Source organism: Rhinopithecus roxellana, chromosome 2 (genome assembly GCF_007565055.1).
Source record: "Rhinopithecus roxellana isolate Shanxi Qingling chromosome 2, ASM756505v1, whole genome shotgun sequence".
Lineage (NCBI taxonomy): Eukaryota > Metazoa > Chordata > Mammalia > Primates > Cercopithecidae > Rhinopithecus > Rhinopithecus roxellana.
In genome coordinates this window covers 130,441,087-130,466,207 of record NC_044550.1, presented here as the reverse complement: position 1 = coordinate 130,466,207, position 25,121 = coordinate 130,441,087, and the positions used below count along the sequence as shown (strand labels likewise).

The 25,121-nt window shown below is 48.0% G+C and overlaps 1 protein-coding gene across 1 annotated transcript in view; it reads left to right on the top strand.

The window, feature by feature from the left end:
- NOP14 (NOP14 nucleolar protein) overlaps positions 1–25,121 on the top strand; it is a 31,888-nt gene that overhangs the window by 1,961 nt on the left and 4,806 nt on the right. Inside the window, exons 2-13 of the mRNA XM_010384392.2 lie at positions 5,940–6,074; positions 6,925–7,066; positions 10,839–10,978; positions 11,778–11,912; positions 14,547–14,669; positions 17,021–17,152; positions 18,059–18,338; positions 19,883–20,013; positions 20,663–20,748; positions 21,710–21,845; positions 22,660–22,761; positions 23,661–23,814. Of these exons, the coding sequence (XP_010382694.2) occupies positions 5,940–6,074; positions 6,925–7,066; positions 10,839–10,978; positions 11,778–11,912; positions 14,547–14,669; positions 17,021–17,152; positions 18,059–18,338; positions 19,883–20,013; positions 20,663–20,748; positions 21,710–21,845; positions 22,660–22,761; positions 23,661–23,814 (1,696 nt within the window). The remainder of the gene's footprint in view (positions 1–5,939; positions 6,075–6,924; positions 7,067–10,838; positions 10,979–11,777; positions 11,913–14,546; positions 14,670–17,020; positions 17,153–18,058; positions 18,339–19,882; positions 20,014–20,662; positions 20,749–21,709; positions 21,846–22,659; positions 22,762–23,660; positions 23,815–25,121) is intronic.

The following is a 25,121-nucleotide window of genomic DNA, read 5'->3' as shown; positions in this document are numbered from 1 at the left end:
GTGGGGGCATGTGAGGCCGGCGTAGGAGGCCTGGCTCTTTTCGAGTGGGCTGTTCCCTTAGAAGTAAGTGGGCTGTCTCAGTTGGCTTCTCCCCTCTGGTCGGTTGTAGTACTCTGAGGCACTCAAGTCTGGCAGGAAGAGGGCAGCCCCCAGGTGCCAGTCTCAGGACGTTGCTTTATAGCTGTGCCTCAGTTTCCTTATTTCTGAAATAATTTATAAAATAAGTTATATGAATGTAGTTGTTAATCGGTAACTATGTTATTAATGTAGTTACTGGTCCCTTACAGTTGGTCAGGCCTTGTGCCAAGCGGTTTACATTTAATCCTCACCCTTATGAGGGGGAAGTACTGTTATTATCCCTATTTTATGCCATAAATTCCACATGATGTCACAACATCTATATAGTTTAAGAAAGAAAGAGAATCAGAATAATGTAGAATAACTCATAGTACGTATTTATAGCCTAAGGGCTGTTCTTCACTAAGATTTACCCATAGAATCATATTCCAGATGATGAGAACTAATGTTTTTTTTGTTTGTTTGTTTTGGTTTTTTTGAGGCGGAGTCTCGCTCTGTCGCCCCCAGGCTGGAGTGCAGTGGCTGGATCTCAGCTCACTGCAAGCTCCGCCTCCCGGATTTATGCCATTCTCCTGCCTCAGCCTCCCGAGTAGCTGGGACTACAGGCGCCCGCTACCTCGCCCAGCTAGTTTTTTTGTATTTTTAGTAGAGACGGGGTTTCACCGTGTTAGCCAGGATGGTCTCGATCTCCTGACCTCGTGATCCGCCCGTCTCGGCCTCCCAAAGTCCTGGGATTACAGGCTTGAGCCACCGCGCCCGGCCGAGAACTAATGTTTTTAGAGGCCGAGATGGCCGATACCTGCCCCATCTACCTCCTTCCTGCTAGAAGCCAGTGACCCTCTCTTCCTCTGCAGGGACAGGCCTCAGAAGTCTTCTCAGTGTAGGCCGGGTTCAGTGGCTCGTGCCTGTAATCCTAGCACTTCGGGAGGCCAAGGCAGGCGGGAGGCCAAGGCAGGCGGATTGCCTAAGCTCAGGAGTTTGAAACCAGCCTGGTCAACACCGTGAAACCCTGTCTCTACTAAAAATACAAGAAAATGAGCCGGGCGTGGCGGCATGCCCCTGTAATCACAGCTACTTGGGAGGCTGAGGCAGGAGAATTGCTTCAACCCAAGAGGCAGAGGTTGCAGTGAGCCGAGATTGCACCACTGCACTCAAAAGCCTGGACGACACAGTGAGACTCCGTCTACAAAAATATATATATATATATCAGTGTAGCATGTAAGCAGCTTCTGTCCATACAGACTTTATCAAGTAGTACAGGCCAGCACATGTAATGTGCTCCCATCTGATTGCCAGCTAGACCTTGTGATTTAAATGGTGAGATGTTTTACTTTTGCTTTTTTTTTTGAGACAGAGTCTCGCTATCGCCCAGGCTAGAGTGCAGTGACGTGATCTCGGCTCACTGCAAGCTCCACTTCCCGGGTTCACGCCATTCTCCTGCCTCAGCCTCCTGAGTAGCTGGGACTACAGGCACCCACCACCACGCCTGGCTAATTTTTTGTATTTTTAGTAGAGACGGGGTTTCACTGTGTTAGCCAGGATGGTCTCGATCTCCTGACCTCGTGATCCACCTGCCTCAGCCTCCCAAAGTGCTGGGATTACAGGTGTGAGCCACCACGCCCAGCCTGTTTTAAATTTTTACTCTGCAGATAAAGAATGGTGAAGGTGACCAGGCGTGGTGGCTCACACCTATAATCCCAGCACTTTGGAAGGCCGAGGCAGGCGGATCATCTGAGGTCAGGAGTTCAAGACCAGCCCGGCCAACGTGGTGAAACCCCGTCTCTACTAAAAAGTACAAAAATTAGCCAGGTGTGGTGGCTGGCACCTTAGTCCCAGCTACTTGGGTGGCAGAGGCAGGAGAATCGTTTGAACCTGGGAGGTGGAGGTTGCAGTGAGCCGAGATAAAGTCATTGCGCTCAAACCTGGGGGACAAGAGTGAGACTTCTTTAAAAAAAAAAAAAAAAGAATGGTGAAGGTTCAGAGAGCTTAACCTGATCAGTACTGTGTATGGTTCACTGTCAACACCCAGCAGGATCCCGCTCTGGAATGACTCCTAACAGAAGTGGAGAAAACGGGCGACGGTGATGGAGCCCTCTGGTCTGTCTGGAGACACTAGCTGTCTTTAGACTCTGGTTCAGGAAATTGTACCCAAGGTTTTTTTTTGTTGTTTGTTTTTTTTTTTTTTTTTGAGACGGAGTCTCACTCTGTCGCCCAGGCTGGAGTGCAGTGGCGCAGTCTCAGCTTACTCTAAACTCCACTTCCCGAGTTCACGCCATTCTCCTGCCTCAGCCTCCCGAGTAGCTGGGACTACAGGTACCCGCCACCACGCCTGGCTAATTTTTTTTATATTTTTAGTAGAGACGGAGTTTCACCGTGTTAGCCAGGATGGTCTCGATCTCCTGACCTTGTGATCCGCCTGCCTCAGCCTCCCAGAGTGCTAGGATTACAGGCGTGCGCCACCGCTCCTGCCCCCAAAGGTGTTTCTAGCAAACATTGTTTAGCACTGCCACGGTAGGAAGTTACTAGGGATTAATCATTCAGCATGTCTCATTGAAAGAAATTGGTTTTTGAAACATTCTTGAAAACGACGAAAATTGCCTTTGGAAGTGTTTATTGAACTAATGGATGGTTTCCTACTCTTCAGGCAGCAGAGGGGTTTTTCATGCATTTTAAGTGTAATAATAGCACTTTCACATTTCAAAGTGAGATAAGAGAAATGGTTTTTTTACATCCTTTTCTCCTGTCCACATGATGAATACTGCGGTTGACCTCTCCAGATGGAATGTGCTGTAAATGGAAAGGAGGGCCAAGGTGTGCTTCTGTCCCTGCTGGAGCATCTTCTGCTCTTGCCCAGCTGCTTCTTAACCCCTTCCACTCTCCTTTCCTCCTCTTCCAGCTCCTGGTTTTGACCTTAAATGTGGGTTTCTTAGCCTTTAAATTCATTTCCAACCCTGGGGAAGTGACCTATGTCTGGAGCAAAATCTGGCCTGTCCCCTCCTGAAACAGAACTTGGAACCAGAGTGGCAGTGACCAAGTCACCACATTCTCCCTCCCTCCTGCCCCACGCTCACATTCTTTTTTTTTTTTTTTTTTTTTTTGAGATGGAGTCTGGCTCTGTCGCCCAGGCTGGAGTGCAGCGGCCGGATCTCAGCTCACTGCAAGCTCCGCCTCCCAGGTTCACGCCATTCTCCTGCCTCAGCCTCCCGAGTAGCTGGGACTACAGGCGCCTGCCACCTTGCCAGGCTAGTTTTTTGTATTTTGTATTTTTATTATTTTTATTTTTATTTATTTTTTTTTTTTGAGACGGAGTCTCGCTCTGTGGCCCAGGCTGGAGTGCAGTGGCCGGATCTCAGCTCACTGCAAGCTCCGCCTCCCGAGTTTACGCTGGGACTACAGGCGCCTGCCACCACGCCCGGCTAGTTTTTTGTATTTTTTAGTAGAGATGGGGTTTCACCGTGTTAGCCAGGGTGGTCTCGATCTCCTGACCTCGCGATCCGCCCGTCTCGGCCTCCCAAAGTGTTGGGACTACAGGCTTGAGCCACCGTGCCCGGCCTTTTGTATTTTTTAGTAGAGACGGGGTTTCACCATGTTAGCCAGGATGGTCTCGATCTCCTGACCTCGCGATCCGCCCATCTCGGCCTCCCAAAGTGTTGGGACTACAGGCTTGAGCCACCGCGCCCCGCCTTTTGTATTTTTTAGTAGAGACGGGGTTTCACCGTGTTAGCCAGGATGGTCTCGATCTCCTGACCTCGTGATCCACCCGTCTCGGCCTCCCAAAGTGCTGGGATTACAGGCTTGAGCCACCGCGCCCGGCCACTCACATTCTTTCAAAGTGACTTCACAAATTAGAGGAATCCCTGAAGAAGAAAAGGAACACTTAATTCTGGGGTTAGATCAGAGGTGTGGAGTGTCTGCCGAGGCACCAGTTTGTGGTGGGTTTGTAAAACCACTGAATTGGATCATTCCAAGGGCCTTCCACTGCGTCAAGATTTTGCCTTGGTGCCATTTCCTTTCGGAATTGCCGTGTAAACACCAGTGTAATGGCAGTTCCTTAGCAAATAGAAGTTCTGCAGCAGAAAAGAGTTTGCAGTGTGGCCATCTCGGGTTACAGAGGCCACTCATTCCTCACTCACCTCTGTCCTTTCCCTGCTTTAGGGAATTCAACCTCCAGGACAGCCAACTTTGAATACTATTAAACTTGGTCTTTTTTTGTTGCTGCTAGGAAAATAACCGAATTATTTGATACTTGCTCTCTCTATTTAAAATATTGCTTCTCTTGGTTTTCCAAAGGTGAAACCCCTAAACTATGACCTCGCTAACTTGTTTATGGCCTTGTGTCTAGTGTGAACCCACAACTGTACATTTCTTAGGAGTACCTCTGATGGGAAATAGTACCCTCCTCTGAAGGGGTGGCCTGCCCCTCCACACCTGTGGGTATTTCTCGTTAGGTGCAACGAGAGACTTGAGAAAAAAAATAAGACACAGAGACAAAGTATAGAGAAAGAAAAGCGGGGCCCAGGGGACCGGCGCTCAGCATACAGAGGACCCACACCGGCCCTGGTCTCTGAGTTCCCTTAGTATTTATTGATAATTATCTTTTTTTTTTTTTTTTTTTTTTTTTTTTGAGGCGGAGTCTCGCTCTGTCGCCCGGACTGGAGTGCAGTGGCCAGATCTCAGCTCACTGCAAGCTCTGCCTCCCGGGTTTACGCCATTCTCCTGCCTCAGCCTCCCGAGTAGCTGGGACTACAGGCGCCCGCCACCTCGCCCGGCTAGTTTTTGTATTTTTAGTAGAGACGGGGTTTCACCGTGTTAGCCAGGATGGTCTCGATCTCCTGACCTCATGATCCGCCCGTCTCGGCCTCCCAAAGTGCTGGGATTACAGGCTTGAGCCACCGCGCCCGGCCGATAATTATCTTTACCATCCAAAAGATAAGGGAGTGGCTGGACAATAGGATCATTGTAGGGAGGAAATCAGCAGTAAGATATGAACAAAAATCCCTGTGACATGAATAAGTTTAAAGGAAAATGCTGTGCCTTGAGATGCATATGCAAACTCTCCATAAACCTTTTAGCAGCATTGCTCCGGCAAGTTCCACCTTATTCCTAAAGGCAGTTTTCTCCTTGCTCAGTAAACAAAGCATACAGTCGGGTTTTACACGGAGATGTTCCATTGCCCAGGGATGGGCAGGAGACAAATGCTTTTCTTCTATTTAAGATTAAGAGAATGGTGATGACCTTTAACCAGCAAGCAGCCTTTAGGCACTTGTTTGACAAAGCACATCCTGCACAGCCCAATATCCATTAAGCCTTGAGTCACCACAGCACATGTCTCTTGCAAGGACAAGGTTGGGGGTAGGGTCACAGATGAACAGCATCTCAAATACAGAACAAAATGGAGTCTCTTATGTCCACTTCTTTCTGTATAGACACAGTAACAGGCTGATCTCTCTCTCTTTTCCCCACACTCCTCTATGATGGAAAGAGTCTAAACCCATTTCCACTTTTCCAAAAGATTCTGGCGTAAAGTGCACACATCCTTAAACCTTAAGGCAGCTGTTATGGCTGAGGGAGCCGTTCCTGCCTTGAGCTTGGCTAGTGTGCTTTTGTTTACCCTTCCTTTGGGCACCTGATAGACTCTTAAAGAGGAAAAGAAGTGATTGCCCCATTATCACTGAGAGTTGTTTGCTCTTCTCAGAATTCTGTCACTAGTAGAGAAAGCCTGTCATGGATGAAAGCAGCTTGTGTGTGAACTTTGATATCACTGCATAGCCCTGAACTTTAAAGTATGCACTGTTCTGATGTCCCCTGTAGTGGAAATCACAAGAGTTTTTTGTGAGATTGTTTTCTGACCTGTTCTCCAGCGTACACAGACTTTACTAAAGGAGTACAAAGAAAGGGATAAGTCCAATGTATTCAGAGATAAACGCTTCGGAGAATACAACAGCAGCATGAGCCCCGAGGAGAAGATGATGAAGAGGTTTGCTCTGGAACAGCAGGTATGGAAAGAAACTGGAGGAGGGTTTTTGCTGTACATTGCACAGGGAAGTCAAGCCCAAGGAGAAGGCTGATTCTGCACATTGTGCATGTTCCTGGGCACTTGGAAGGTCCAGGGGATAGCCCTTGATTCCTGTGCCTTATCTGACTAGGCCAAAGGAGAAGCAGCTTCTTCTGCACATGTTAGCTGAATGGATAAATCCCTTAACTCTACTACATGGCAGCAGTGTGCACAGGAGTTCTCAGCTGAGCTGCTGCCTTCAGCTCCATTGGGTAGAGAGCAAGTGGCCTGAGCAGCATGGCTAGAGTGGAAACTGGGCCCTGGGCTTATTTAAGAATTGCCCTCAATGAGGCCAGGCGTGGTGGTTCACGCCTGTAATCCCAGCACTTTGGGAGGCTGAGGCAGGTTGATCACGAGGTCAGGAGATCGAGACCATCCTGGCCAACATGATGAAACCCCATATCTACTAAAAATACAAAAATTAGCCAGGCATGGTGGCACATGCATATAATTCCAGCTACTCAGGAGGCTGAGGCAGGAGAATTGCTTGAACTGGGGAGTCAGAGGTTGCAGTGAGCCCAATTCACGCCACTGTACTCCAGCCTGGGGGACAGAGCAAGACTCCATCTCAAAAAAAAAAAAAAAGAATTCCCCTTCATGAGTTCCGTTTCTGTCTGAATCGTGAATCATTGCTTAGTTGACCCAGAATACTCTTTAAGGCTGCTTAGGATTCATTGTCATATTTCAAATATAATGGAAATATATATATATATCTTTTTTTTTTTTTTTTTTTTTTTTGCTGTGAATTGGAAGTGGTAATTTTAGGAAACCTTTTTTTTTTCTTCTGTCAGCGACATCATGAGAAAAAAAGCATCTACAACCTAAATGAAGATGAAGAATTGACTCATTATGGCCAGTCTTTGGCAGACATCGAGAAGCATAATGACATTGTGGACAGTGACAGCGATGCTGAGGATCGAGGAGCGTTGTCTGGTGAGGCTGGGGTGCTCTGCACGGGCCTGTGGGCGTGGAGCCAGGGAGAGCCTGTTCCTTGTTGGACCTTCTGCTCTTAGAGACTAGAGAAAGTTATTGCGTGAAAGTTTTACTGATCATTAACCTCTCCACAACTTTCGCAGGTGACAGTTTTTATGTTTTTTTGTTTTTTTTTTTTTAAGAAAAAAAAGCTGTGGGGAGAACCCACGTCACTGACGCCAGGTGGCTCACTGAATGCACTACTTTGCTCACCCCACTTTATCAATCCCAGCCTAATATTTGTACCAGTGGTATTGATGGAGTTCCTTTAGCCTGTACCTACTGTGGAATTATAGCAGTTTGAGGAAAATCATATTGAGCCTCGTATCTGAGGATAACACCATGAAACAGATAAAATTTGGCCTTAAATAATGTTAAGAGTCTTAAGATTCAGTTCAGGACTGTCTTGAACCCTGTGTATAAGGTTGCAGTCATGACATCAACTACTTGACATTTCTTGTTAGAGTAGGTCCCATTTTCCGGTGTCTTCAGAACAAAGGTGTACAGATCTAAAACTGACTCTAAAAGCTGTGTCTTGTTAGTGTGTGAAAGTTAAGGCATTAAAACCTGGGGCTGCCTTCTGATATTTGGCTAATCCAAGGGGCAAAAGGCTTAGGAGTTAGGGCAGCAAACATGTGGTGCAGAACCTGCCATCTGCAGCACACCGGGAGGAGACCCCGCCGCTGCTTGGCTTCACAGGCGTGAAGAGAATGGCCAGTTATTTTAACCTCCGTGCCTTTCTCTTTGCTCTTTTCATTGTTCAAGACTTCTTGTGGACCCTTAGCTGTAAAACGTGCTTCCTGGGGAGATCCTAATTCCCTGAGAGTAGAGGTAACTGCCTTGGTGTGAGTTGGGCGAGTGGCATTCACCTTATTGGCAGGAGGCGCCGTGGTGCGCCGCGGACTAGAGAAGGCGCCGTGGTGCTCCCGTGACTAGGGGAGGCGCCGTGGTGCGCCCGTGACTAGGGGAGGCGCCGTGGTGCGCCCGTGACTAGGGGAGAAGTAGGACTCAGTTTCTCCCAGTAACAGGTCCTGGCAATTCAGCTATTCATTCCTGATTTCCTGTCCTTTGATTTTGATTATGAGCTCACCAAAACCCAGGTAATTTTTATAAAAGAAAAACCTCTTACATGTGAAAATAAATACACTGAATTTGTCATGAGGAGACAAATTCTGTTTTGTTCAACTGTCACATGATCTGTTCTCTTAGATTAGGAGAATTTCATCTTAAAAACCACCCCTTGAGCACTTTACCACTGCAGAAGCTGAGACTAAGGAGGAGAGTTTGTGGTACTTGCTCAGGCTTCGTAGCCAGAGGGGGCGGGGCTTCAAATCCCAAGTAGCCTGACTCCTAAATTGTAGCTGCTGTGTGCTGTTTTACACTGAATACAGACATTTCACCTACTGTAAAATATACTCTTTGGACTTTCAAATAAATAGATACATAAAAAATCTTTCTAACCAAATCCTAATACAAACTCATTAAGGGAGGATTTTTTTTTTTTAATAATCCTTTTCTGAGTCTTTTATATAATTAATACAAGCTTATTAGTTGGCATTTTGCTCATCTTTTAAGAAACTATTATGATGGTACATATATAACGTGGAATAGTATGCAGCCATAAAAAAGAATGAGATCATGTCTTTTGTGGGAACGTGAATGGAACTGGAGGCCATCCATCATCCTTAGCAAACTAACTCAGGAACAGAAAACCAAATACCACACTTTCTCACTCGTAAGTGGGAGCTAAATGATGAGAACTCTTGAACACAAAGACGGAAACAGCAGGCATGGGGATCTAGAGAGGGAGGGAAAGGAGCAGAAAAGATCACCATTGGACTTAGTACCTGGGTGATGAAATGATCTGTACAACAAACCCCCATGACATGAGTTTACCTGTGTAACAAACCTTCATATGTACCCCCAAACCTAAAATAAAAGTTAAAAAAAAAAAAAGAAAATAGCGTGATCGACCTTGGATTACTAGGGTACTAAATAGTGTTTTCTGATATGCTTAGTTTTCCAGGAAGGAAATCATTAGTTTCTGGAAATCAGGAATCATTCATTCATTCATTTACCGATACTGGTTTATGTGCCAGGCACTGTTCTCGGTTCCAGAGAAATGGCAGTGTCAAAACAGAAAGCTGTGCCCTCCTTCAGCTCACATTGTATGGGGAGACCCAAACATTAAACAAATATGTCACCAAATTATGCTGTCTGATCAAAGGTGGAAGTGCTGTGGAGGAAAAAGCAGGAAAGGGCAGCACATGCCATTGAGGTGTCTTGTTCAGCCTCATTGGAGGGTGGTAGCATGACCATGGCTCACTGCAGCCTTGGCTTCCTGGGCTCAAGCAATCCTCCCATCTCAGCCTCCAGACTAGCTGGGACTACAGGTGTGTGCTACCATGCCTGACCAAGATTTTGGCTTTTACTTGAGAAAAGGAGTCAGGGTATTGGAGCCAAGGAATCGCATAGTGTGACAAGACAAGGCCAATGGGATTTCCCAGCAAACTGGATACAGGTGTGGGAGACAGGCATCAAGGACGACTCCAAGGGTGTGTGGCCTAAGCACCTGGGAAGATAGAATTGCCATTTGTTGCGATGAGAAGACTGTGGGATAGATGGGTTTGGGGGGAGTTTGAAATGCCTGCTAGACATCCACGGTGCAGTGCTGGAGGTGCAGTCAAGTTCAGGGAGAATGCAGGCTGAAGACAGGAACTGGATGCTGTCAGCACAGAGACTGAATGAGGCTGCCAAGGGAATACGAGTAGTTAGAGGACAGACAGCAGGAACTGCGACCTGAAGAGTTGGAGAAGAGGAGACAGTGAGGCCCTGGTGGCAGAGTTGGGCTAGAAGCCAAGAAGAGAAAGCTTTTCTAGGAGTGGTGAATGTGTTGAGCACTGCTGGTAGTGAGAGGAAGACTGAGAACTGACCCATCACTCAGGCAACACGGCATTTCAGAGGAGACGCGGGGGAGAGTCAGAGGGATGAAGAGAAAGGAGAGAGAGGGGGTTGAGAAGGGAGTGGAGGTGGGGAGCCCAGGCAGGCACCAGGCTAGGGACCTGCTGGTCAGGGAGCTGCTGGCATGCTGGAGGCCCAAGCTGGAGAAACCATCTTAACATTTGTTTCTGTTATGATGTGGGCCTTTGGATGTATCATTTCCCATCTGAGCCTCTTTTTTTCATATGAGAAATTGGATTTTTAAAGGTTTCTTTTATTCCAAATGTGATGTTTCCTACAATGTTTAATTTCTCTTCCGCCCTAGTGAGTAGGGCAGACTGAAGATCGGTGGCCCTGGTAGATGATTCCTGCTCCTGCTCTTAGCTCAGGGCTTTGGAGTCTCCAGGCCCTGCCCAGGGAGCTGGGAGGGACACAGACTGTGCCACTGATCCTAGGTGACGCCCCCACCAAGACCCTGGAGCCAGCTTGCTCTGGGCTTGCCAGTCTTCACTAGAACCAGCACAATCAAAAATAGGTGCTCGGTGTTTCCAGCCACTTGGGTTATAGCCAGTTGGGAGTGTAATGGGTCTGGGTTTTCTCAGAGTGGCTTACCTTGGGTATTTCTCAAGTGCCATTGTGCCTGTGGTCTCAGGCCAGGCTGTTGCGTGTGAGCATTTTTTTTCTCAAATATGGAATTTTCCAGAGCACTGTGGGGGAAGCGCTGGCAGAGTGCTAAGGAAACGCTTCCCACACCGGGACTGGGCTTCACGGGGGTTTCTGCCTTTCGTCCTAGCTGAGCTGACTGCTGCCCACTTCGGAGGCGGCGGCGGGCTCCTTCACAAGAAGACTCAACAGGAAGGCGCGGAGCAGGGGAAACCCAAGTCTCGGAAGGAGCTGATTGAAGAGCTCATTGCCAAGTCAAAACAAGAGAAGGTGGGTTAGCGAGTGTTCTTGACCATCTTCTCCGTGGTAAGACAGGCTCACCAAGATGTGTTCGAGCTATTTTTCCCTGTACATTTTTAGGCTGTGTTTAATATTTTATATGAGTTTAATAAAAGCATTTATTGTGAATAGGAATTTTAAAAATCACATAAAGCATATACCTCTGACAGGTTTTGGTTCTTTTGCCTATTTTTGGTTTAAATTTTGTTTTATTTTGAGATGTGGTCTCTGTTGCCTAGGCTGGAGTACAGTGGCACGATCAAAGCTCACTGTAGCCTCAAACTCCTGCGCTCAAGGATCAAGTGATCTTCCCACGTCAGCTCCCCAAGTAGCTAGGGGGCACCACCATGCCCAGCTAATGTTCTATGTTTTGTAGAGATGGGGATCATGCTGTGTCGACCAGGCTGATCTCAAACCCCTGGCCTCAAGCAGTCCTCCCACCTTGGCCTAGTTCGAAAGCACAGGGTGAGCCACCGCCGCTGGCATGGATGGGTTTTTTGTTGTTGCTGGTTTTAATATCTGACGTGTACCCAAAAAATCACTTTTTATTCATTTGCCATGAACTGCTCAGAGTATCTAAATTAATGGTTTATGGCAGGAAATGATTTCCGTCTGATGAGATTGTGTAGCTTTGCATTTAAAATACTAGTTTCTCCTGGCCTCTTTCCTCTGTTGAAACGTTTGGTGCCGACTGAGTGGTCACTGTGTGTGTCCTTGGCACTGACATTGGGCCTCTGGGTTGAAGTCCAATGGTAATGATGTGTGGTGTGTGTCTGATTTTTTTCCCCAGAGGGAGAGACAAGCTCAACGAGAAGATGCCCTCGAGCTCACAGAGAAGCTAGACCAAGACTGGAAAGAAATTCAGACTCTCCTGTCCCACAAAACTCCCAAGGCAGAGAACAGAGATAAAAAGGAGAAACCCAAGGTGGGAGCCAAGAGACTGAAACAAACTCTTCACTTACTGAACCTGGCTGACTGACTTTGTCCCGAGAAAGGGCTGTTGCCTTCAGGACAAGGTTCTGTTGAACATTGATACTGAATTAGCTGCTATGTGGAATCTTGGGGTGGAAGTAGATTCAGTTACTTGAGTCTCTATTCCAAGTGAATTCAAGTGAAGAAAGGGGTGTTTCTGGAGGGAAGAAGTACTTCAGAGTGGACACATCAGAACAGGTGTCTGAACTTCCCTGTGGTGCGTTTGTCTGTTGTTACATAATATATACACTTAATATACATTTACTTACTTTTTCCCCTATAAACAATGCTTGTTTCCTACTGCGTTCTCTTTAGTCTCAAGTGTTGGGAAATGCTGCATTTGTTTAAGAAACTGGGTTCTCAGAGAAATCTAGATTTTGCCAGATTAGTGTCATGTGGTCATCTGTACATCTTTGTGAGTCACCCTTGCTGTTACTGTTACTTTACTTAATTTCACATGTTTAGGGCGCAATGCCTGGATAAGTAGTGTTTTTGTTGTTGTTTGAGACTGAGTCTCGCTGTGTCACCCAGGCTGGAGTGTAGTGGTACAATCTTGGCTCACTGCAACCTCCACCTCCCGGGTTCAAGCGATTCTCTTGCCTCAGCCTCCCAAACTGCTGAGATTACAGGCGTGAGCCACTGCGCCCAGCCTGTTTTTGTTAAAGCAGATGTATTCTGAGAAGAATTTTTCTAGGGGTAAACAAATTCTTTGTGACCAAATATCCACTGATTTTGCAATCCTCAAGGCTGATTAGAACAGTTTTCTCTCTCGAAGAAAAGATGTAGATGTGGCTTAACGACTTCAATAACATTATCCAGCCATTACTAGAACCCAGCCATTACTAACTAGAATCCAGCCATTACTAACTAGAATCCAGCCATTACTAACTAGAATCTAGCCATTACTAACTAGAATCCAGCCATTACTAACTAGAACCCAGCCATTACTAACTGGAACCCAGCCATTACTAACTAGAATCCAGCCATTACTAACTAGAATCCAGCCATTACTAACTAGAATCCAGCCATTACTAGAATCCAGCCATTACTAACTAGAATCCAGCCATTACTAACTAGAATCCAGCCATTACTAACTAGAACCCAGCCATTACTAACTAGAACCCAGCCATTACTAACTAGAACCCAGCCATTACTAACTAGAACCCAGCCATTACTAACTAGAACCCAGCCATTACTAACTAGAACCCAGCCATTACTAACTAGAATCCAGCCATTACTAACTAGAACCAGCCATTACTAACTAGAACCCAGCCATTACTAACTAGAATCCACCATTACTAACTAGAACCCAGCCATTACTAACTAGAACCCAGCCATTACTAACTAGAACCCAGCCATTACTAACTAGAACCCAGCCATTACTAACTAGAATCCAGCCATTACTAACTAGAATCCAGCCATTACTAACTAGAACCCAGCCATTACTAACTAGAATCCAGCCATTACTAGAATCCAGCCATTACTAACTAGAATCCAGCCATTACTAACTAGAACCCAGCCATTACTAACGAATCCAGCCATTACTAGAATCCAGCCATTACTAACTAGAATCCAGCCATTACTAACTAGAATCCAGCCATTACTAGAATCCAGCCATTACTAACTAGAATCCAGCCATTACTAACTAGAATCCAGCCATTACTAACTAGAACCCAGCCATTACTAACTAGAACCCAGCCATTACTAACTAGAACCCAGCCATTACTAACTAGAATCCAGCCATTACTAACTAGAACCCAGCCATTACTAACTAGAACCCAGCCATTACTAACTAGAATCCAGCCATTACTAGAATCCAGCCATTACTAACTAGAACCCAGCCATTACTAACTAGAACCCAGCCATTACTAACTAGAATCCAGCCATTACTAGAATCCAGCCATTACTAACTAGAACCCAGCCATTACTAACTAGAACCCAGCCATTACTAACTAGAACCCAGCCATTACTAACTAGAATCCAGCCATTACTAACTAGAACCCAGCCATTACTAACTAGAATCCAGCCATTACTAACTAGAATCCAGCCATTACTAACTAGAACCCAGCCATTACTAACTAGAACCCAGCCATTACTAACTAGAATCCAGCCATTACTAACTAGAACCCAGCCATTACTAACTAGAATCCAGCCATTACTAACTAGAACCCAGCCATTACTAACTAGAATCCAGCCATTACTAGAATCCAGCCATTACTAACTAGAATCCAGCCATTACTAACTAGAACCCAGCCATTACTAACGAATCCAGCCATTACTAGAATCCAGCCATTACTAACTAGAATCCAGCCATTACTAACTAGAATCCAGCCATTACTAACTAGAATCCAGCCATTACTAGAATCCAGCCATTACTAACTAGAATCCAGCCATTACTAGAATCCAGCCATTACTAACTAGAATCCAGCCATTACTAACTAGAACCCAGCCATTACTAACTAGAATCCAGCCATTACTAGAATCCAGCCATTACTAGAATCCAGCCATTACTAGAATGTGCTTTTCTTTTTGTAAAATAAGGAATAAATATATTTTTAAAATGAAAAATTTCTTCTTTCTGCCTTAGCCCGATGCATATGACATGATGGTCCGTGAGCTTGGCTTTGAAATGAAGGCACAGCCCTCTAACCGGATGAAGACGGAGGCGGAATTGGCAAAGGAAGAGCAGGAGCGCCTCAAGAAGCTGGAGGTAGGGTGGCAGCACCCCAGGAGCAGGGCTGTGCTGCTGTCCGTCCACAGCCCCTTCTGCTCCATTTTGCACGACTGGCTGAAGAGAATACTCTGTTTGATCAGTGGAATATTTTAGTCCATTTAAAGTTTATATTTATTCATGATTACTTTTTTTTTTCCTTTTTTTTGAGACGGAGTTTCACTCTGTCCCCCAAGCTGGAGTGCAGTAGCGCAATCTCGGCTCACTGCAAGCTCCGCCTCCCGGGTTCACGCCATTCTCCTGCCTCAGCCTCCTGAGTAGCTGGGACCACAGGCACCCGCCACCACACCTGGCTAATTTTTTGTATTTTTAGTAGAGATAGGGTTTCACCGTGTTAGCCAGGATGGTCTCAATCTCCTGACCTCGTAATCTGCCCCGCCTTGGCCTCTCAAAGTGCTGGGATTATAGGCGTGAGCCACCGCACCCGACATGAATAACTTTTTATTTCTGATCATAAAAGCAAAAACAAAATAAAATGCAAATAATACCCAAGGACAGCAAATTAAAAGTGGACATTTTATTTATTTTTTTTGAGACAGAGTTTCACTCTGTTGCCGAGGCTGGAGTGCAGTAGCGTGATCTTGGCTCACTACAACCTCCGCCTCCCAGGTTCAAGCAATTGTCCTACCTCAGCCTCCTGAGTACCTGGCATTACAGCTGCCCCCACCACGCCCAGCTAATTTTTGTATTTTTAGTAGAGATGGGATTTCACTATGTTGGCCAGGCTGGTCTCAAACTCCTGACCTCAAGCGATCCACCCATCTTGGCCTCACAAAGTGCTGAGATTACAGGCATGAGCCACTGTGCCCCGCCAAAAATGGACATTCCTTAATAATTACTCTATCCCAAAACATCTACTAACAATGTAATGAGTATATTATCTTGTAAGCTTTTTTTAAATGCAGTTTTAAAAAATTCATTGCATTAAAACAAAAACAAAGTAAAGACACTTCTACAGCTGGCTGAGTTTTTCGTTTGTTTTTTGTTGTTGTTTGTTTTGTTTTCCAAGACAGAGTCTTGCTCTGTCACCCAGGCTGGAGTACAGTGGCACGATCTCGGCTCACTGCAACTTCTGCCTCCCAGGTTTAAGCAATTCTCCTGCCTCAGCCTCCCAAGTAGCTGGGATTACAGGCACCTGCCACCACACCCAGTTAATTTTTGTATTTTTAGTAGAGACAGGGTTTCACCATGTTGGCCAGGCTGGTCTTGAACTCCTGACCTCAGGGGATCCACCCGCCTTGGCCTCCCAAAGTTCTGGGATTACAGGCGTGAGCCACTGCACCCAACCTCATTTGTTTTTTTTTTTAAACAAGGTCTGTATTGCCGTGACTGGAATGTAGTGGCACGATCACAGCTCACTGCAGCCTCGACCTCCCAGGCTCAGGCAGTCCTTCTGCCTCTGCCTTGCAGGTAGCTGGGACCACAGACTCACACCACTATGCACAGCTAATTTTCTTTTTTTTTTTTTTTTGAGATGGAGTCTCACTCTGTCGCCCAGCTAGAGTAGTACAGTGGCACAATCTTGGCTCACTGCAAACTCCACCTCCTGGGTTCAAGTGATTCTCCTGCCTCAGCCTCCTGAGTCGCTGGGATTACAGGCGCCCGCCACCATGCCTGGCTAATTTTTGTATTTTTAGTAGAGACAGGATTTTGCGGTGTTGGCCAGGTGGTCTTGAACTCCTGACCTCAGGTGATCCCCTTACCTCAGCTTCCCAAAGTGCTAGGATTACAGGTGTGAGCCACTGCGCCTGGCCCCAGCTAATTTTTTAAAATTGTTTGTATGATGAGCATCTCCTTATGTTGCCTCAGCTGTTCTCAAACTCCTGGGCTCAACTGATCCTCCCACCACGGCCTCCCACAGTGCTGGGGTTACAGGCATGAGCTGCCATCACACCTGGCTCAGCTGGCTGTTTTGACGTAACCACATCACTAGCTTCTTCCCATGTCGGTGTGCGGTCAAACAGTGGAGGCCCTGGAGCTGCTTGCTCTTGGTGTCCTGGCTCCTCTTCTCTCGGTGCGGCGGGTGATGAGTTCCAGTCGGGGCTGGCCAGCAGAATTTTGCTATGAAGACCTCAGAATAATAGGCTAGCCTGGTGACTGGAGAGTATTGGCCACAAAGTTTGAACAGTTGATTTTGTTAAATGAGGAACGTACTGCTTAGCAAGTATTTGCATGCCTGATTGAAAACTGCAGGCAGAAAGCAAGCTGGATGTACCAGGCTCACAGCTGGGAGGACCATAGGCCCAGCCCGCTGCCCAGGGCAGGACTGCATGCCTCCTCACCAAGTGTGGAGGAGTGTGCTCTAAGACATCTCATTTCTTCCTGCTCAGGCTGAGAGACTTCGAAGAATGCTTGGAAAGGATGAGGATGAAAATGTGAAGAAACCAAAACATATATCAGCAGATGATCTGAATGATGGCTTCATGCTAGATAAAGATGACAGGCGTTTGCTTTCCTACAAAGTAAGATATTTGCCTTCATTTTCTCTCTTTTTTTTTCTAATTTAAAAACATTTTTTGGTATTCATTTTAGGAATTTATTACAGTTGGGAATTTTAAATCTTTTTAACCAGTTTCTCTCAAGTTCTTTGGGTGTTCACGGTATATCAAGTATCAAAACTTTAGAGAGGAGACTTTAACAATGGTGTGTGCATTCGCTTGCTCATGCTCTGTCTCTCTCTGTCAAAGGAATACAAATAAAACTGATGACTTGGTTAACATCAACTATTTCTGTTAATAACGGCATGATTCTGTCTCCATGACCTCAGCGTACTATCGAGGGAGCTAACTCAAGCTAGAGTTGTGAATTTTCTCTGAGTGATGTCATTGAGTTTCTGTGACTGGTGTAGTTTTTAATTCACGAACTTTATAAATTGATACCCTTTTTTCGTTTTAAGAGTTTATCAATCAGGGTCCAGGGAAGCAAAATAGGCAGGACAGGTTTCAAGCAGAAGAGTTCCACGCCGGAAAATGGATACTGATAAAAACACTAGGTTACCTGGAGGAGCAGAAGGTGCAGCCCTCCCAAACGAGTGGTGGGTGCTGTAGACACTCCCAGTGCTCAAGCCCATGGCCACTGAACACCTTCCAAATCCTGATCCCATGCTGCTCCCTGGCAGAACCTGAACCTGGCCCAGCATCCTGCAGCAGGGTTCGCTGGGAGCTTGTAGCTCCTATGGCTCGAATAGCCTAGCAGCGGGTGGTGGGCAGGAGGCCTAATGCCAGTGGGCAAATGGAACACACAGGTTTGTTTTCCTTGCAACCACATAGGAAGCACTGATGTGTGCTGCCTCTTGATGTGGCTGCGGAGATGGTCCAGTGGTTGTCTCTGCCTGTCCTGATGCCCTGTGGTTTCCACGCTCTTGGTAGGATGGAAAGATGAATGTCGAGGAAGATGACCAGGAAGAGCAAAGCAAGGAAGCCAGTGACCCTGAGAGCAACGAGGAAGAAGGTGACAGTTCAGGCAGGGAGGACACAGAGGAGAGTGATAGTCCAGATAGCCACTCGGACCTGGAATCCAACGTAGAGAGCGAGGAAGGAAACGAGAAGCCAGCAGAAGAGCAGCGGCAAACTCCTGGGAGAGGGCTGACGAGCGGCAAGGAAAGAGCTGGAAAAGCTGCCAGAGACGAGCTGCCCTACACGTTCGCAGGTGGGCAAGTGCGTGGGTTTCCTCAGGTTCTGGGATAACCTTTATGACCTGGCCATAGCTGTGTGTGTTCGTCTCCCACCCAGGAGGTGCATTTGTGGAGTGGGTACCAAGGATGCCCTTGGGAGTGCGTGGACACTCCCCGTGTCTGCTGAGCCAGGTCTTAGAGCGAGTGGTCATGTTAGTTTGTCACCGTGGTTCTGTGGGCCGGCCCCAGATGGGCCAGACGCATCTCTCTGTAGTGGTACCTTCACCTCCCTTGTAGCATACGGTCAGCCTCTTGTGGCGGACCAGAGGGCCAGGGCTGGGGAGGTGGGTAAGCATCTGTGAGAAGGCTTCCATGCTCCCACCTGGGCCTCCTGCTTGGCCATGTAACATTTTAGATGGAATATACCGTGTTGTTTTGTCTAGTATCTGGAGAAAAACTGTCCAGGTCAGGTGCGTGGTTGACGCCTGTGATTCCAACAGTTTGGGAGGCCAAGGTGGGTGGGTCACTTGAGCCTTGGAATTTGAGACCAGCCTGGGCAACATTGCAAAACCTCATCCCCACCAAAAATATTAAAAATAAGCCTGGTGCAATGGCTTGTGCCTGTGTTCCCAGCTACTCAAGAGGCTGTGGTGGGAGGATCACTTGAGCCTGGGAGGCTGAGGTTGCAGTGAGCCGCGATCACACCACTGCACTCCAGCCTGGGTGACAGAGCAGGACCCTGTCTCAAAAAAAAAGAAAAAAATGGTCGGGTTCTAGTAAGCAATGCCGAATTGTCCTGTGCCTGTAGGACGCTTCCAGAGGAGAAGCTAGTGGTGAAGCTGGCCTCTGTGATGTCCCCTCTGGTGGCAAGAGTCTCATGAGCTGACACTGCTTGGCTCATAGTGGCTCCTTCCAGGTCTTTCTAAAGTGGTCTGGGCACTACACCCAGTGCCCTGCCACCAAGATGCTCTGAAACTGTGGGTGTTTTAGCAAATTCCTAATAGAGGAAAGGTGGGAGGGCATTTCCTTATTAGCCTGTTCCGAGGTGTGTGATCGCTCCTGACAGCCCAGGTCAGGATGGCTGATACCCCTCCAGATGTGCCAGAGCAAAAGCTGGTGGGTTTGTTGTGATTGTGAAGTAGAACAGTTCTATAAAATTACCTCTATGTTAGCAGACATGTAAGTAATTCTCATTTTAAATGTTAAATGTGGGCCAGGTGCAGTGGCTCATGCCTGTAATCCCAGCACTTTGGGAGACCAAGGTAGGCAGATCACCTGGGGTCAGGAGCTCGAGACCTGCCTGCCGACATGGTGAAGCCCTCTCTCTACTAAAAATACAAAAATTAGCTGGGCATGGTGGCAAGTGCCTATAGTCCCAGCTACTCAGGAGGCTGGGGCAGGAGAATCACTTGAACCCAGGAGGCAGAAGTTTCAGTAAGCTGAGATCGCACCACTGCACTCCAGCCTGGGCAACAGAGCGAGACTTCATCTCAAAAAAAAAATATATATATATATATATATGTATGTGTATATATATATATAAATGTTAAATGTGCATTATGTTTTGTGTTTTTGATAGCCCCTGAATCCTATGAGGAACTGAGATCTCTATTGTTAGGAAGATCGATGGAAGAGCAGCTTTTGGTGGTGGAGAGAATTCAGAAGTGCAACCACCCGAGTGTCGCAGAAGGAAACAAAGCAAAATTAGAAGTAGGTGGATGGAGTGTGTGTGGAGTCCTGGGAGTGTCGGCACAGCCCCATATGTGAATGCCAGAACTGTGTGAAGCTGTGCAACGGCCACGTGTGCCTCAGGCCAGATAGGGCCAGCCTATCACCTGGTTACCTATGATGATGGCTGGGAACACTTGGTATGGCACAGGCAGAGGCCTCCCTTGGCTTCGACTCCTCTCTTAAGCCTCGTGCCAGACCCAGCCAGAGGCAGGCATGGGGACCTTCACCTTCATGTTACAGGGGAGGACACTAAGGTTCACATAGCCACAAGTGGCAGAGCCAGACTGCTGTCAGATAGGTGGCTGTGATTGTGCCTTTTCCTCTGTGAGAGGTGAATATTCCGTGAGGAGGGCGCCGTGCTGTGTGTGCTGCTCATGTTGCTTTCCTAGTGATGTAGCAGAAGGATGCACCTGACCCTTAGCTTTTGCCCCCTCTACACTTTCTAGTGCTTAGCAAGTTCTAGCAGTGTCTTTCCTTGCATGTTAGAAGGCTGCTCATGTCTGTAACCCTGGGCTCCCCTGCGCCACCTGGTTGTCACCAGAATGCAGATGATCTGGAAGCTGTGTGCCTGTGGCTTTGTTCTTGGTGCTGAGCACTGAGCTTTATTTCCCAATTCATGTTCCTGCAGAAACTGTTTGGCTTTCTTTTGGAGTACGTTGGCGATTTAGCTACAGATGACCCACCAGACCTCAGAGTAATTGATAAATTGGTTGTGTAAGTAAAAAAGGTGTGTTATCTGGGATGTGGGGCTGAGCAGAACAATTTTTCTCCCATTTAGAGTCATAAAAATACATTTCAGAGTTACTAAGGTAGGTGGAATTGTGGTGTCAGCATGCCAGGTGGGCGGGTGGTCACCCAGGGTTTGTGAGTCTCACAGCACAAGTCAGCTTCTCACACGTGCCGCTCCAGCCACTGTAGAGCTGGGACTGACTTTTAACCACAAACAAGTTGATTTTGAAACAAGGGAACCCCTTTAGATTTGTGGCTGGGATGGGGGGGCTCATTGTAAGTTTCAAGCTCTGGGTGATTGAGAGATACTTGGAAAGCATGGTAGACACCCCGCCCCTCACCCCTCACTGAAACCCAGTTGGGTGGTTCTGCATGCCGGGGAGTGTGTCTGCACGGGGCCTTCCAGGGCGAGTTCCCGCCCTCGCTGCACTCTGAAGTCTGTGTGACCCACTCAGCGGCTCCCGGCCCCCGGGGCTGGTGGCTAGAATGCCAGAGGCAGAGTTACCGGTTGAGAGGTGTGTGTTGGTGTCGTGTCCGTGAGAGCACACACCAGCTTCCTGCCCTGTGCCGCACAGAGCTCTCCACGCCATCTTCTGTGTACATGGAGACACTATCAAAGAAGTGCCTGTCGTGAGGGATGAATGAGTTAATAGGGAACGTGCCTTGGAGCTGTCCGCGGCAGCCGCCACACAGAGCGGCGCCCCAACAACGCTGTTACCACGGGTCAAACTGTTTCCCCACCACCTCCAGTCCATAATGTTATGGCCGAGTGTTTAGGAAATGGCAGAAGTGAGTGTAGACTGTTAAGAATGCTGTTAGAAAAAGCAGCATTCATCCAGTTCTTACTTGCTCAGTCAACAGGTGATTTCATAGGAAAATGGCTTGCAGGGTTTTTGTGTTTCTTATCTAAAGTCATTCTCTCCTGACTTACATTTCTGCTGAACAGGCACTTATATAATCTTTGCCAGATGTTTCCTGAATCTGCAAGTGACGCTGTCAGATTTGTTCTCCGAGATGCCATGCATGAGATGGAAGAAATGATTGAGACCAAAGGCCGGGCAACATGGCCAGGGTTGGACGTGGTAAGCAGAGTTCAGTGTAGGCACTGCCCCTGCCATGGAGGTTCTGTTTGGTGTCACAGGAGGCCGATGATGGGTACGATGCTCTTGGCCGCACCCTGTGCCTCCCGGGTGATCTGGAGTGAGCTGCGCGGCAGCGAGCCTGGGAGGGGAGGGCGCTCCTCCACTAGCCACGGACTAACGTGTGGGTTGTACAAGGAGATTCTGGTTTGACTCCACGTGAATGGTGCCGTATTTGGTCCAGTGACAGAAGCGTTGGAAGGCAAATAGAACCACAGTGTTTTCCATAAAGGCCAAGCCTTTGGACTGGCTTCAACTCGTCTCGGTTTCTGTGTTATTCAAAGGTTGGGAGACATTGAAACACTAAGATTTTTAACAATTTTATAACAGCCTCATGCTGTATTTTCAGCTTTAGTAACTTTAAGGAAATACTTGCTGAGATAGGCTTTTTATTGCCTGGCGTTTGTGTTGAAATGGATTCACAATAGTTAGCAGAAGCTTAAAAATGTAGGTAGGACTTAGGTTAATGATTTTAATCAGCTCCCCAAAACGGGATCTGAGCCCGTGTCTATAACCATTGCTGAGTGCTTCGGCGAAGTCTTCACGGGCCTCAGCACAGTGTCCTCACTGTACGTTTAGCTGTTGGACCCACGGTGGTTGGATGCCTGTTCTGTGACACTGAGGCCAGAACTCTGGGCCAGGGAGATGCACCCTCTCCTCCCCAGAGCCTGTTCTTGGCTCCAGAGTGTGTGTGGGGAGGGCATATGGATGGACTTCATTTACCACCTTTAACCTGTATGGTAACACTTCTTTTCAGCTCATTTATTTGAAAATCACTAGGTTGCTGTTTCCAACTTCCGACTTCTGGCACCCGGTGGTGACCCCTGCCCTCGTGTGCCTGAGTCAGCTGCTCACCAAGGTGCGTCCTCTCCACACACGGCAGGGGCCGGCCTGCTGCACCACAGGCGGCCAGAGCCACAGCCCCTTGGGGCCTTGTGGAACATGGGCGTGGCTGTTTAAGGGCTGCAGGGACTGAGCACTGGGGTTCGGCATAAGAGGGCCCGTCTAAAAGAGCCCTAGCTTGAGCAGCCCGAGGTGTGGGTGGGAGTGGGAGAGCCTGGTTTGGCACCTCAAGGTTACAGAGGGTGGGACCCCAGAAAACCACCTTTCGAGTTAGTGGTGAAGTTATCCAGTGTGATGATAAGGGCTTTTGTTCCCTTTTTGGCTTACAAAGTTCAAGCTGTTCCTTTTTCTTTATTAGGCATGTGATTGGTACATGCTTACTGCAGTAATCGTACGCTCTGTATGGGTGGAAGGAACTTTATAAATGGTACAGCTCTGGCCAGGCGCAGTGGCTCACGCCTGTAATCCCAGCACTTTGGGAGGCCGAGGCAGGCAGATTGCCTGAGGTCGGGAGTTCAAGACCAGCCTGGCCAACATGGTGAAACCCCGTCTCTACTAAAAATACAAAAATTAGCTGGGTTTGGTGCCACATGCCTGTAATCCCAGCTACTCCGGAGGCTGAGGCAGGAGAATCACTGGAACCCAGGGAGGTGGAGGTTGCAGTGAGCTGAGATCGTGCCATTGCACTCCAGCCTGGGCGACAGGAGTGAGACTCTGTCTCAGGGAAAAAAATCACTAAAGCTCTTTATGTTTTTGTCATCTCACTTGATCCTCTCAACACTGCCGTAAGGTGCGGGGTTCCCTCTGCACACGTGGAGCTCAGTGGGGTGCGTGGTTCACCAGGGAAGCCGGTGGTTGGCCTAGCCTGGCATGGCATCGTTCCAGGACAGTAACCCCCCAAATACTCTTTTCCAGTGCCCCGTCCTGTCCCTCCAGGACGTGGTGAAGGGCCTGTTCGTGTGCTGCCTGTTCCTGGAGTATGTGGCTTTGTCCCAGAGGTTTATACCTGAGCTTATTAATTTTCTGCTTGGGATTCTTTACATAGCAACTCCAAACAAAGCCAGCCAAGGTGAGTTGATTTGAAGAAGCTTCCTACCAATATTTTATACTTTAGAGTTTTTTAAAGTAGTTCATACTCATTGTAGAAGGTTTAGAATATGGAAGAGTAGAGGAAGCATACAAACCTGCCACCCGCCGTCCTGAGTAGCACCCTCTTTCCCTCTGTGTGAGCGTGTGCACACGCCACGTGGGGAAAAGCAGCGCTGCTGGTGACCTGTGCTGTCCAGCGTGTTCTCCAGTGGCCAGAGCCTGAACTGAGACATGCCCTACGTGTGACATATGCCCAGGTGGCGAAGACTTAGCGCCAGAAATACTAAAATATCTTAATTTTTTGTATTATGTGTTAAAATCACAAATATTTTGGTATTTGGGGTTAGATAAGATCTATTGTTAAAATCAATTTTACCTTTTTACTTTTTCTTACATGACAACAAGGCAGTGTGAAAGTTCTCGTGTGGCTCACACAGGCAGCGCTGCTGTGTTGCTTCTGTAATGCTCTGAACTCGGGAGGGAGGGCGGCAAGAGCAGTGCTGGGTTGAGGAGCAGTCTGCCCACTGCCTGCCCTCCTGGGCCCTCACCCCAGCCCCTGTGCTCCTCCCCCTTCCCCTGATGCCAACTCTGCTCCTGGGTGCTTCCTCAGCACTTGCTGCTTCCCTTTGCGGGGCGAGGAGCTGTGCAGCCTCTGTCCTGAACTCTTCGTGTCTGCAGATGCCTCTCCCAGCCTGACCACAAGTTGGACCTCAAGGCTAAGACCCCCGCCCTCAATTTCCAGTTCACTGTGCAGTGCCAAGCGCCTGCATGTCGAGGGGACTGACCTGAGGAACAGGTGCTCTGGCGTCATTCACACTGCCAGCAGAGTCCCTTCCAAGAGGAATCTGGCCATTCCTCCGGTTCATTCTGCCAGCCCCTGGCTCCCGAGGCTCCTGTCTGTCAGGCTTGGTGCTGGGTGCCAGAGGGGCACGGCTGCCCACATGCTCCCTGCCTCAGGGAGAGCCACCTGCAGATTGCTGCAGTCCTGCGTGTGAAGGGCTGTGACGGAACAGGCTGGGCATGGGTGGAGTCAGGGAGGGGGCGTGCATCTCGGCTTTGGGGGAGTGTGGGACGGGGTTTGACCCACCACCTTCCCCTCTCTCTCGGCCTGGCACCTCTGCCCCACTGTGCCTGTCTCCATCCCTCCCCCTGCAGCCACGCCCTCAGCCTGGATTGCCCTTCTCTGTGGATTGACTCCTGCGTGTCCTACAGGCCTTTGCTGACATCTGCCCCCTCAGGCCTCTCCCGCCCTGCACCGTCACCCCTGGCTGACCCTGCTGTCTGCCC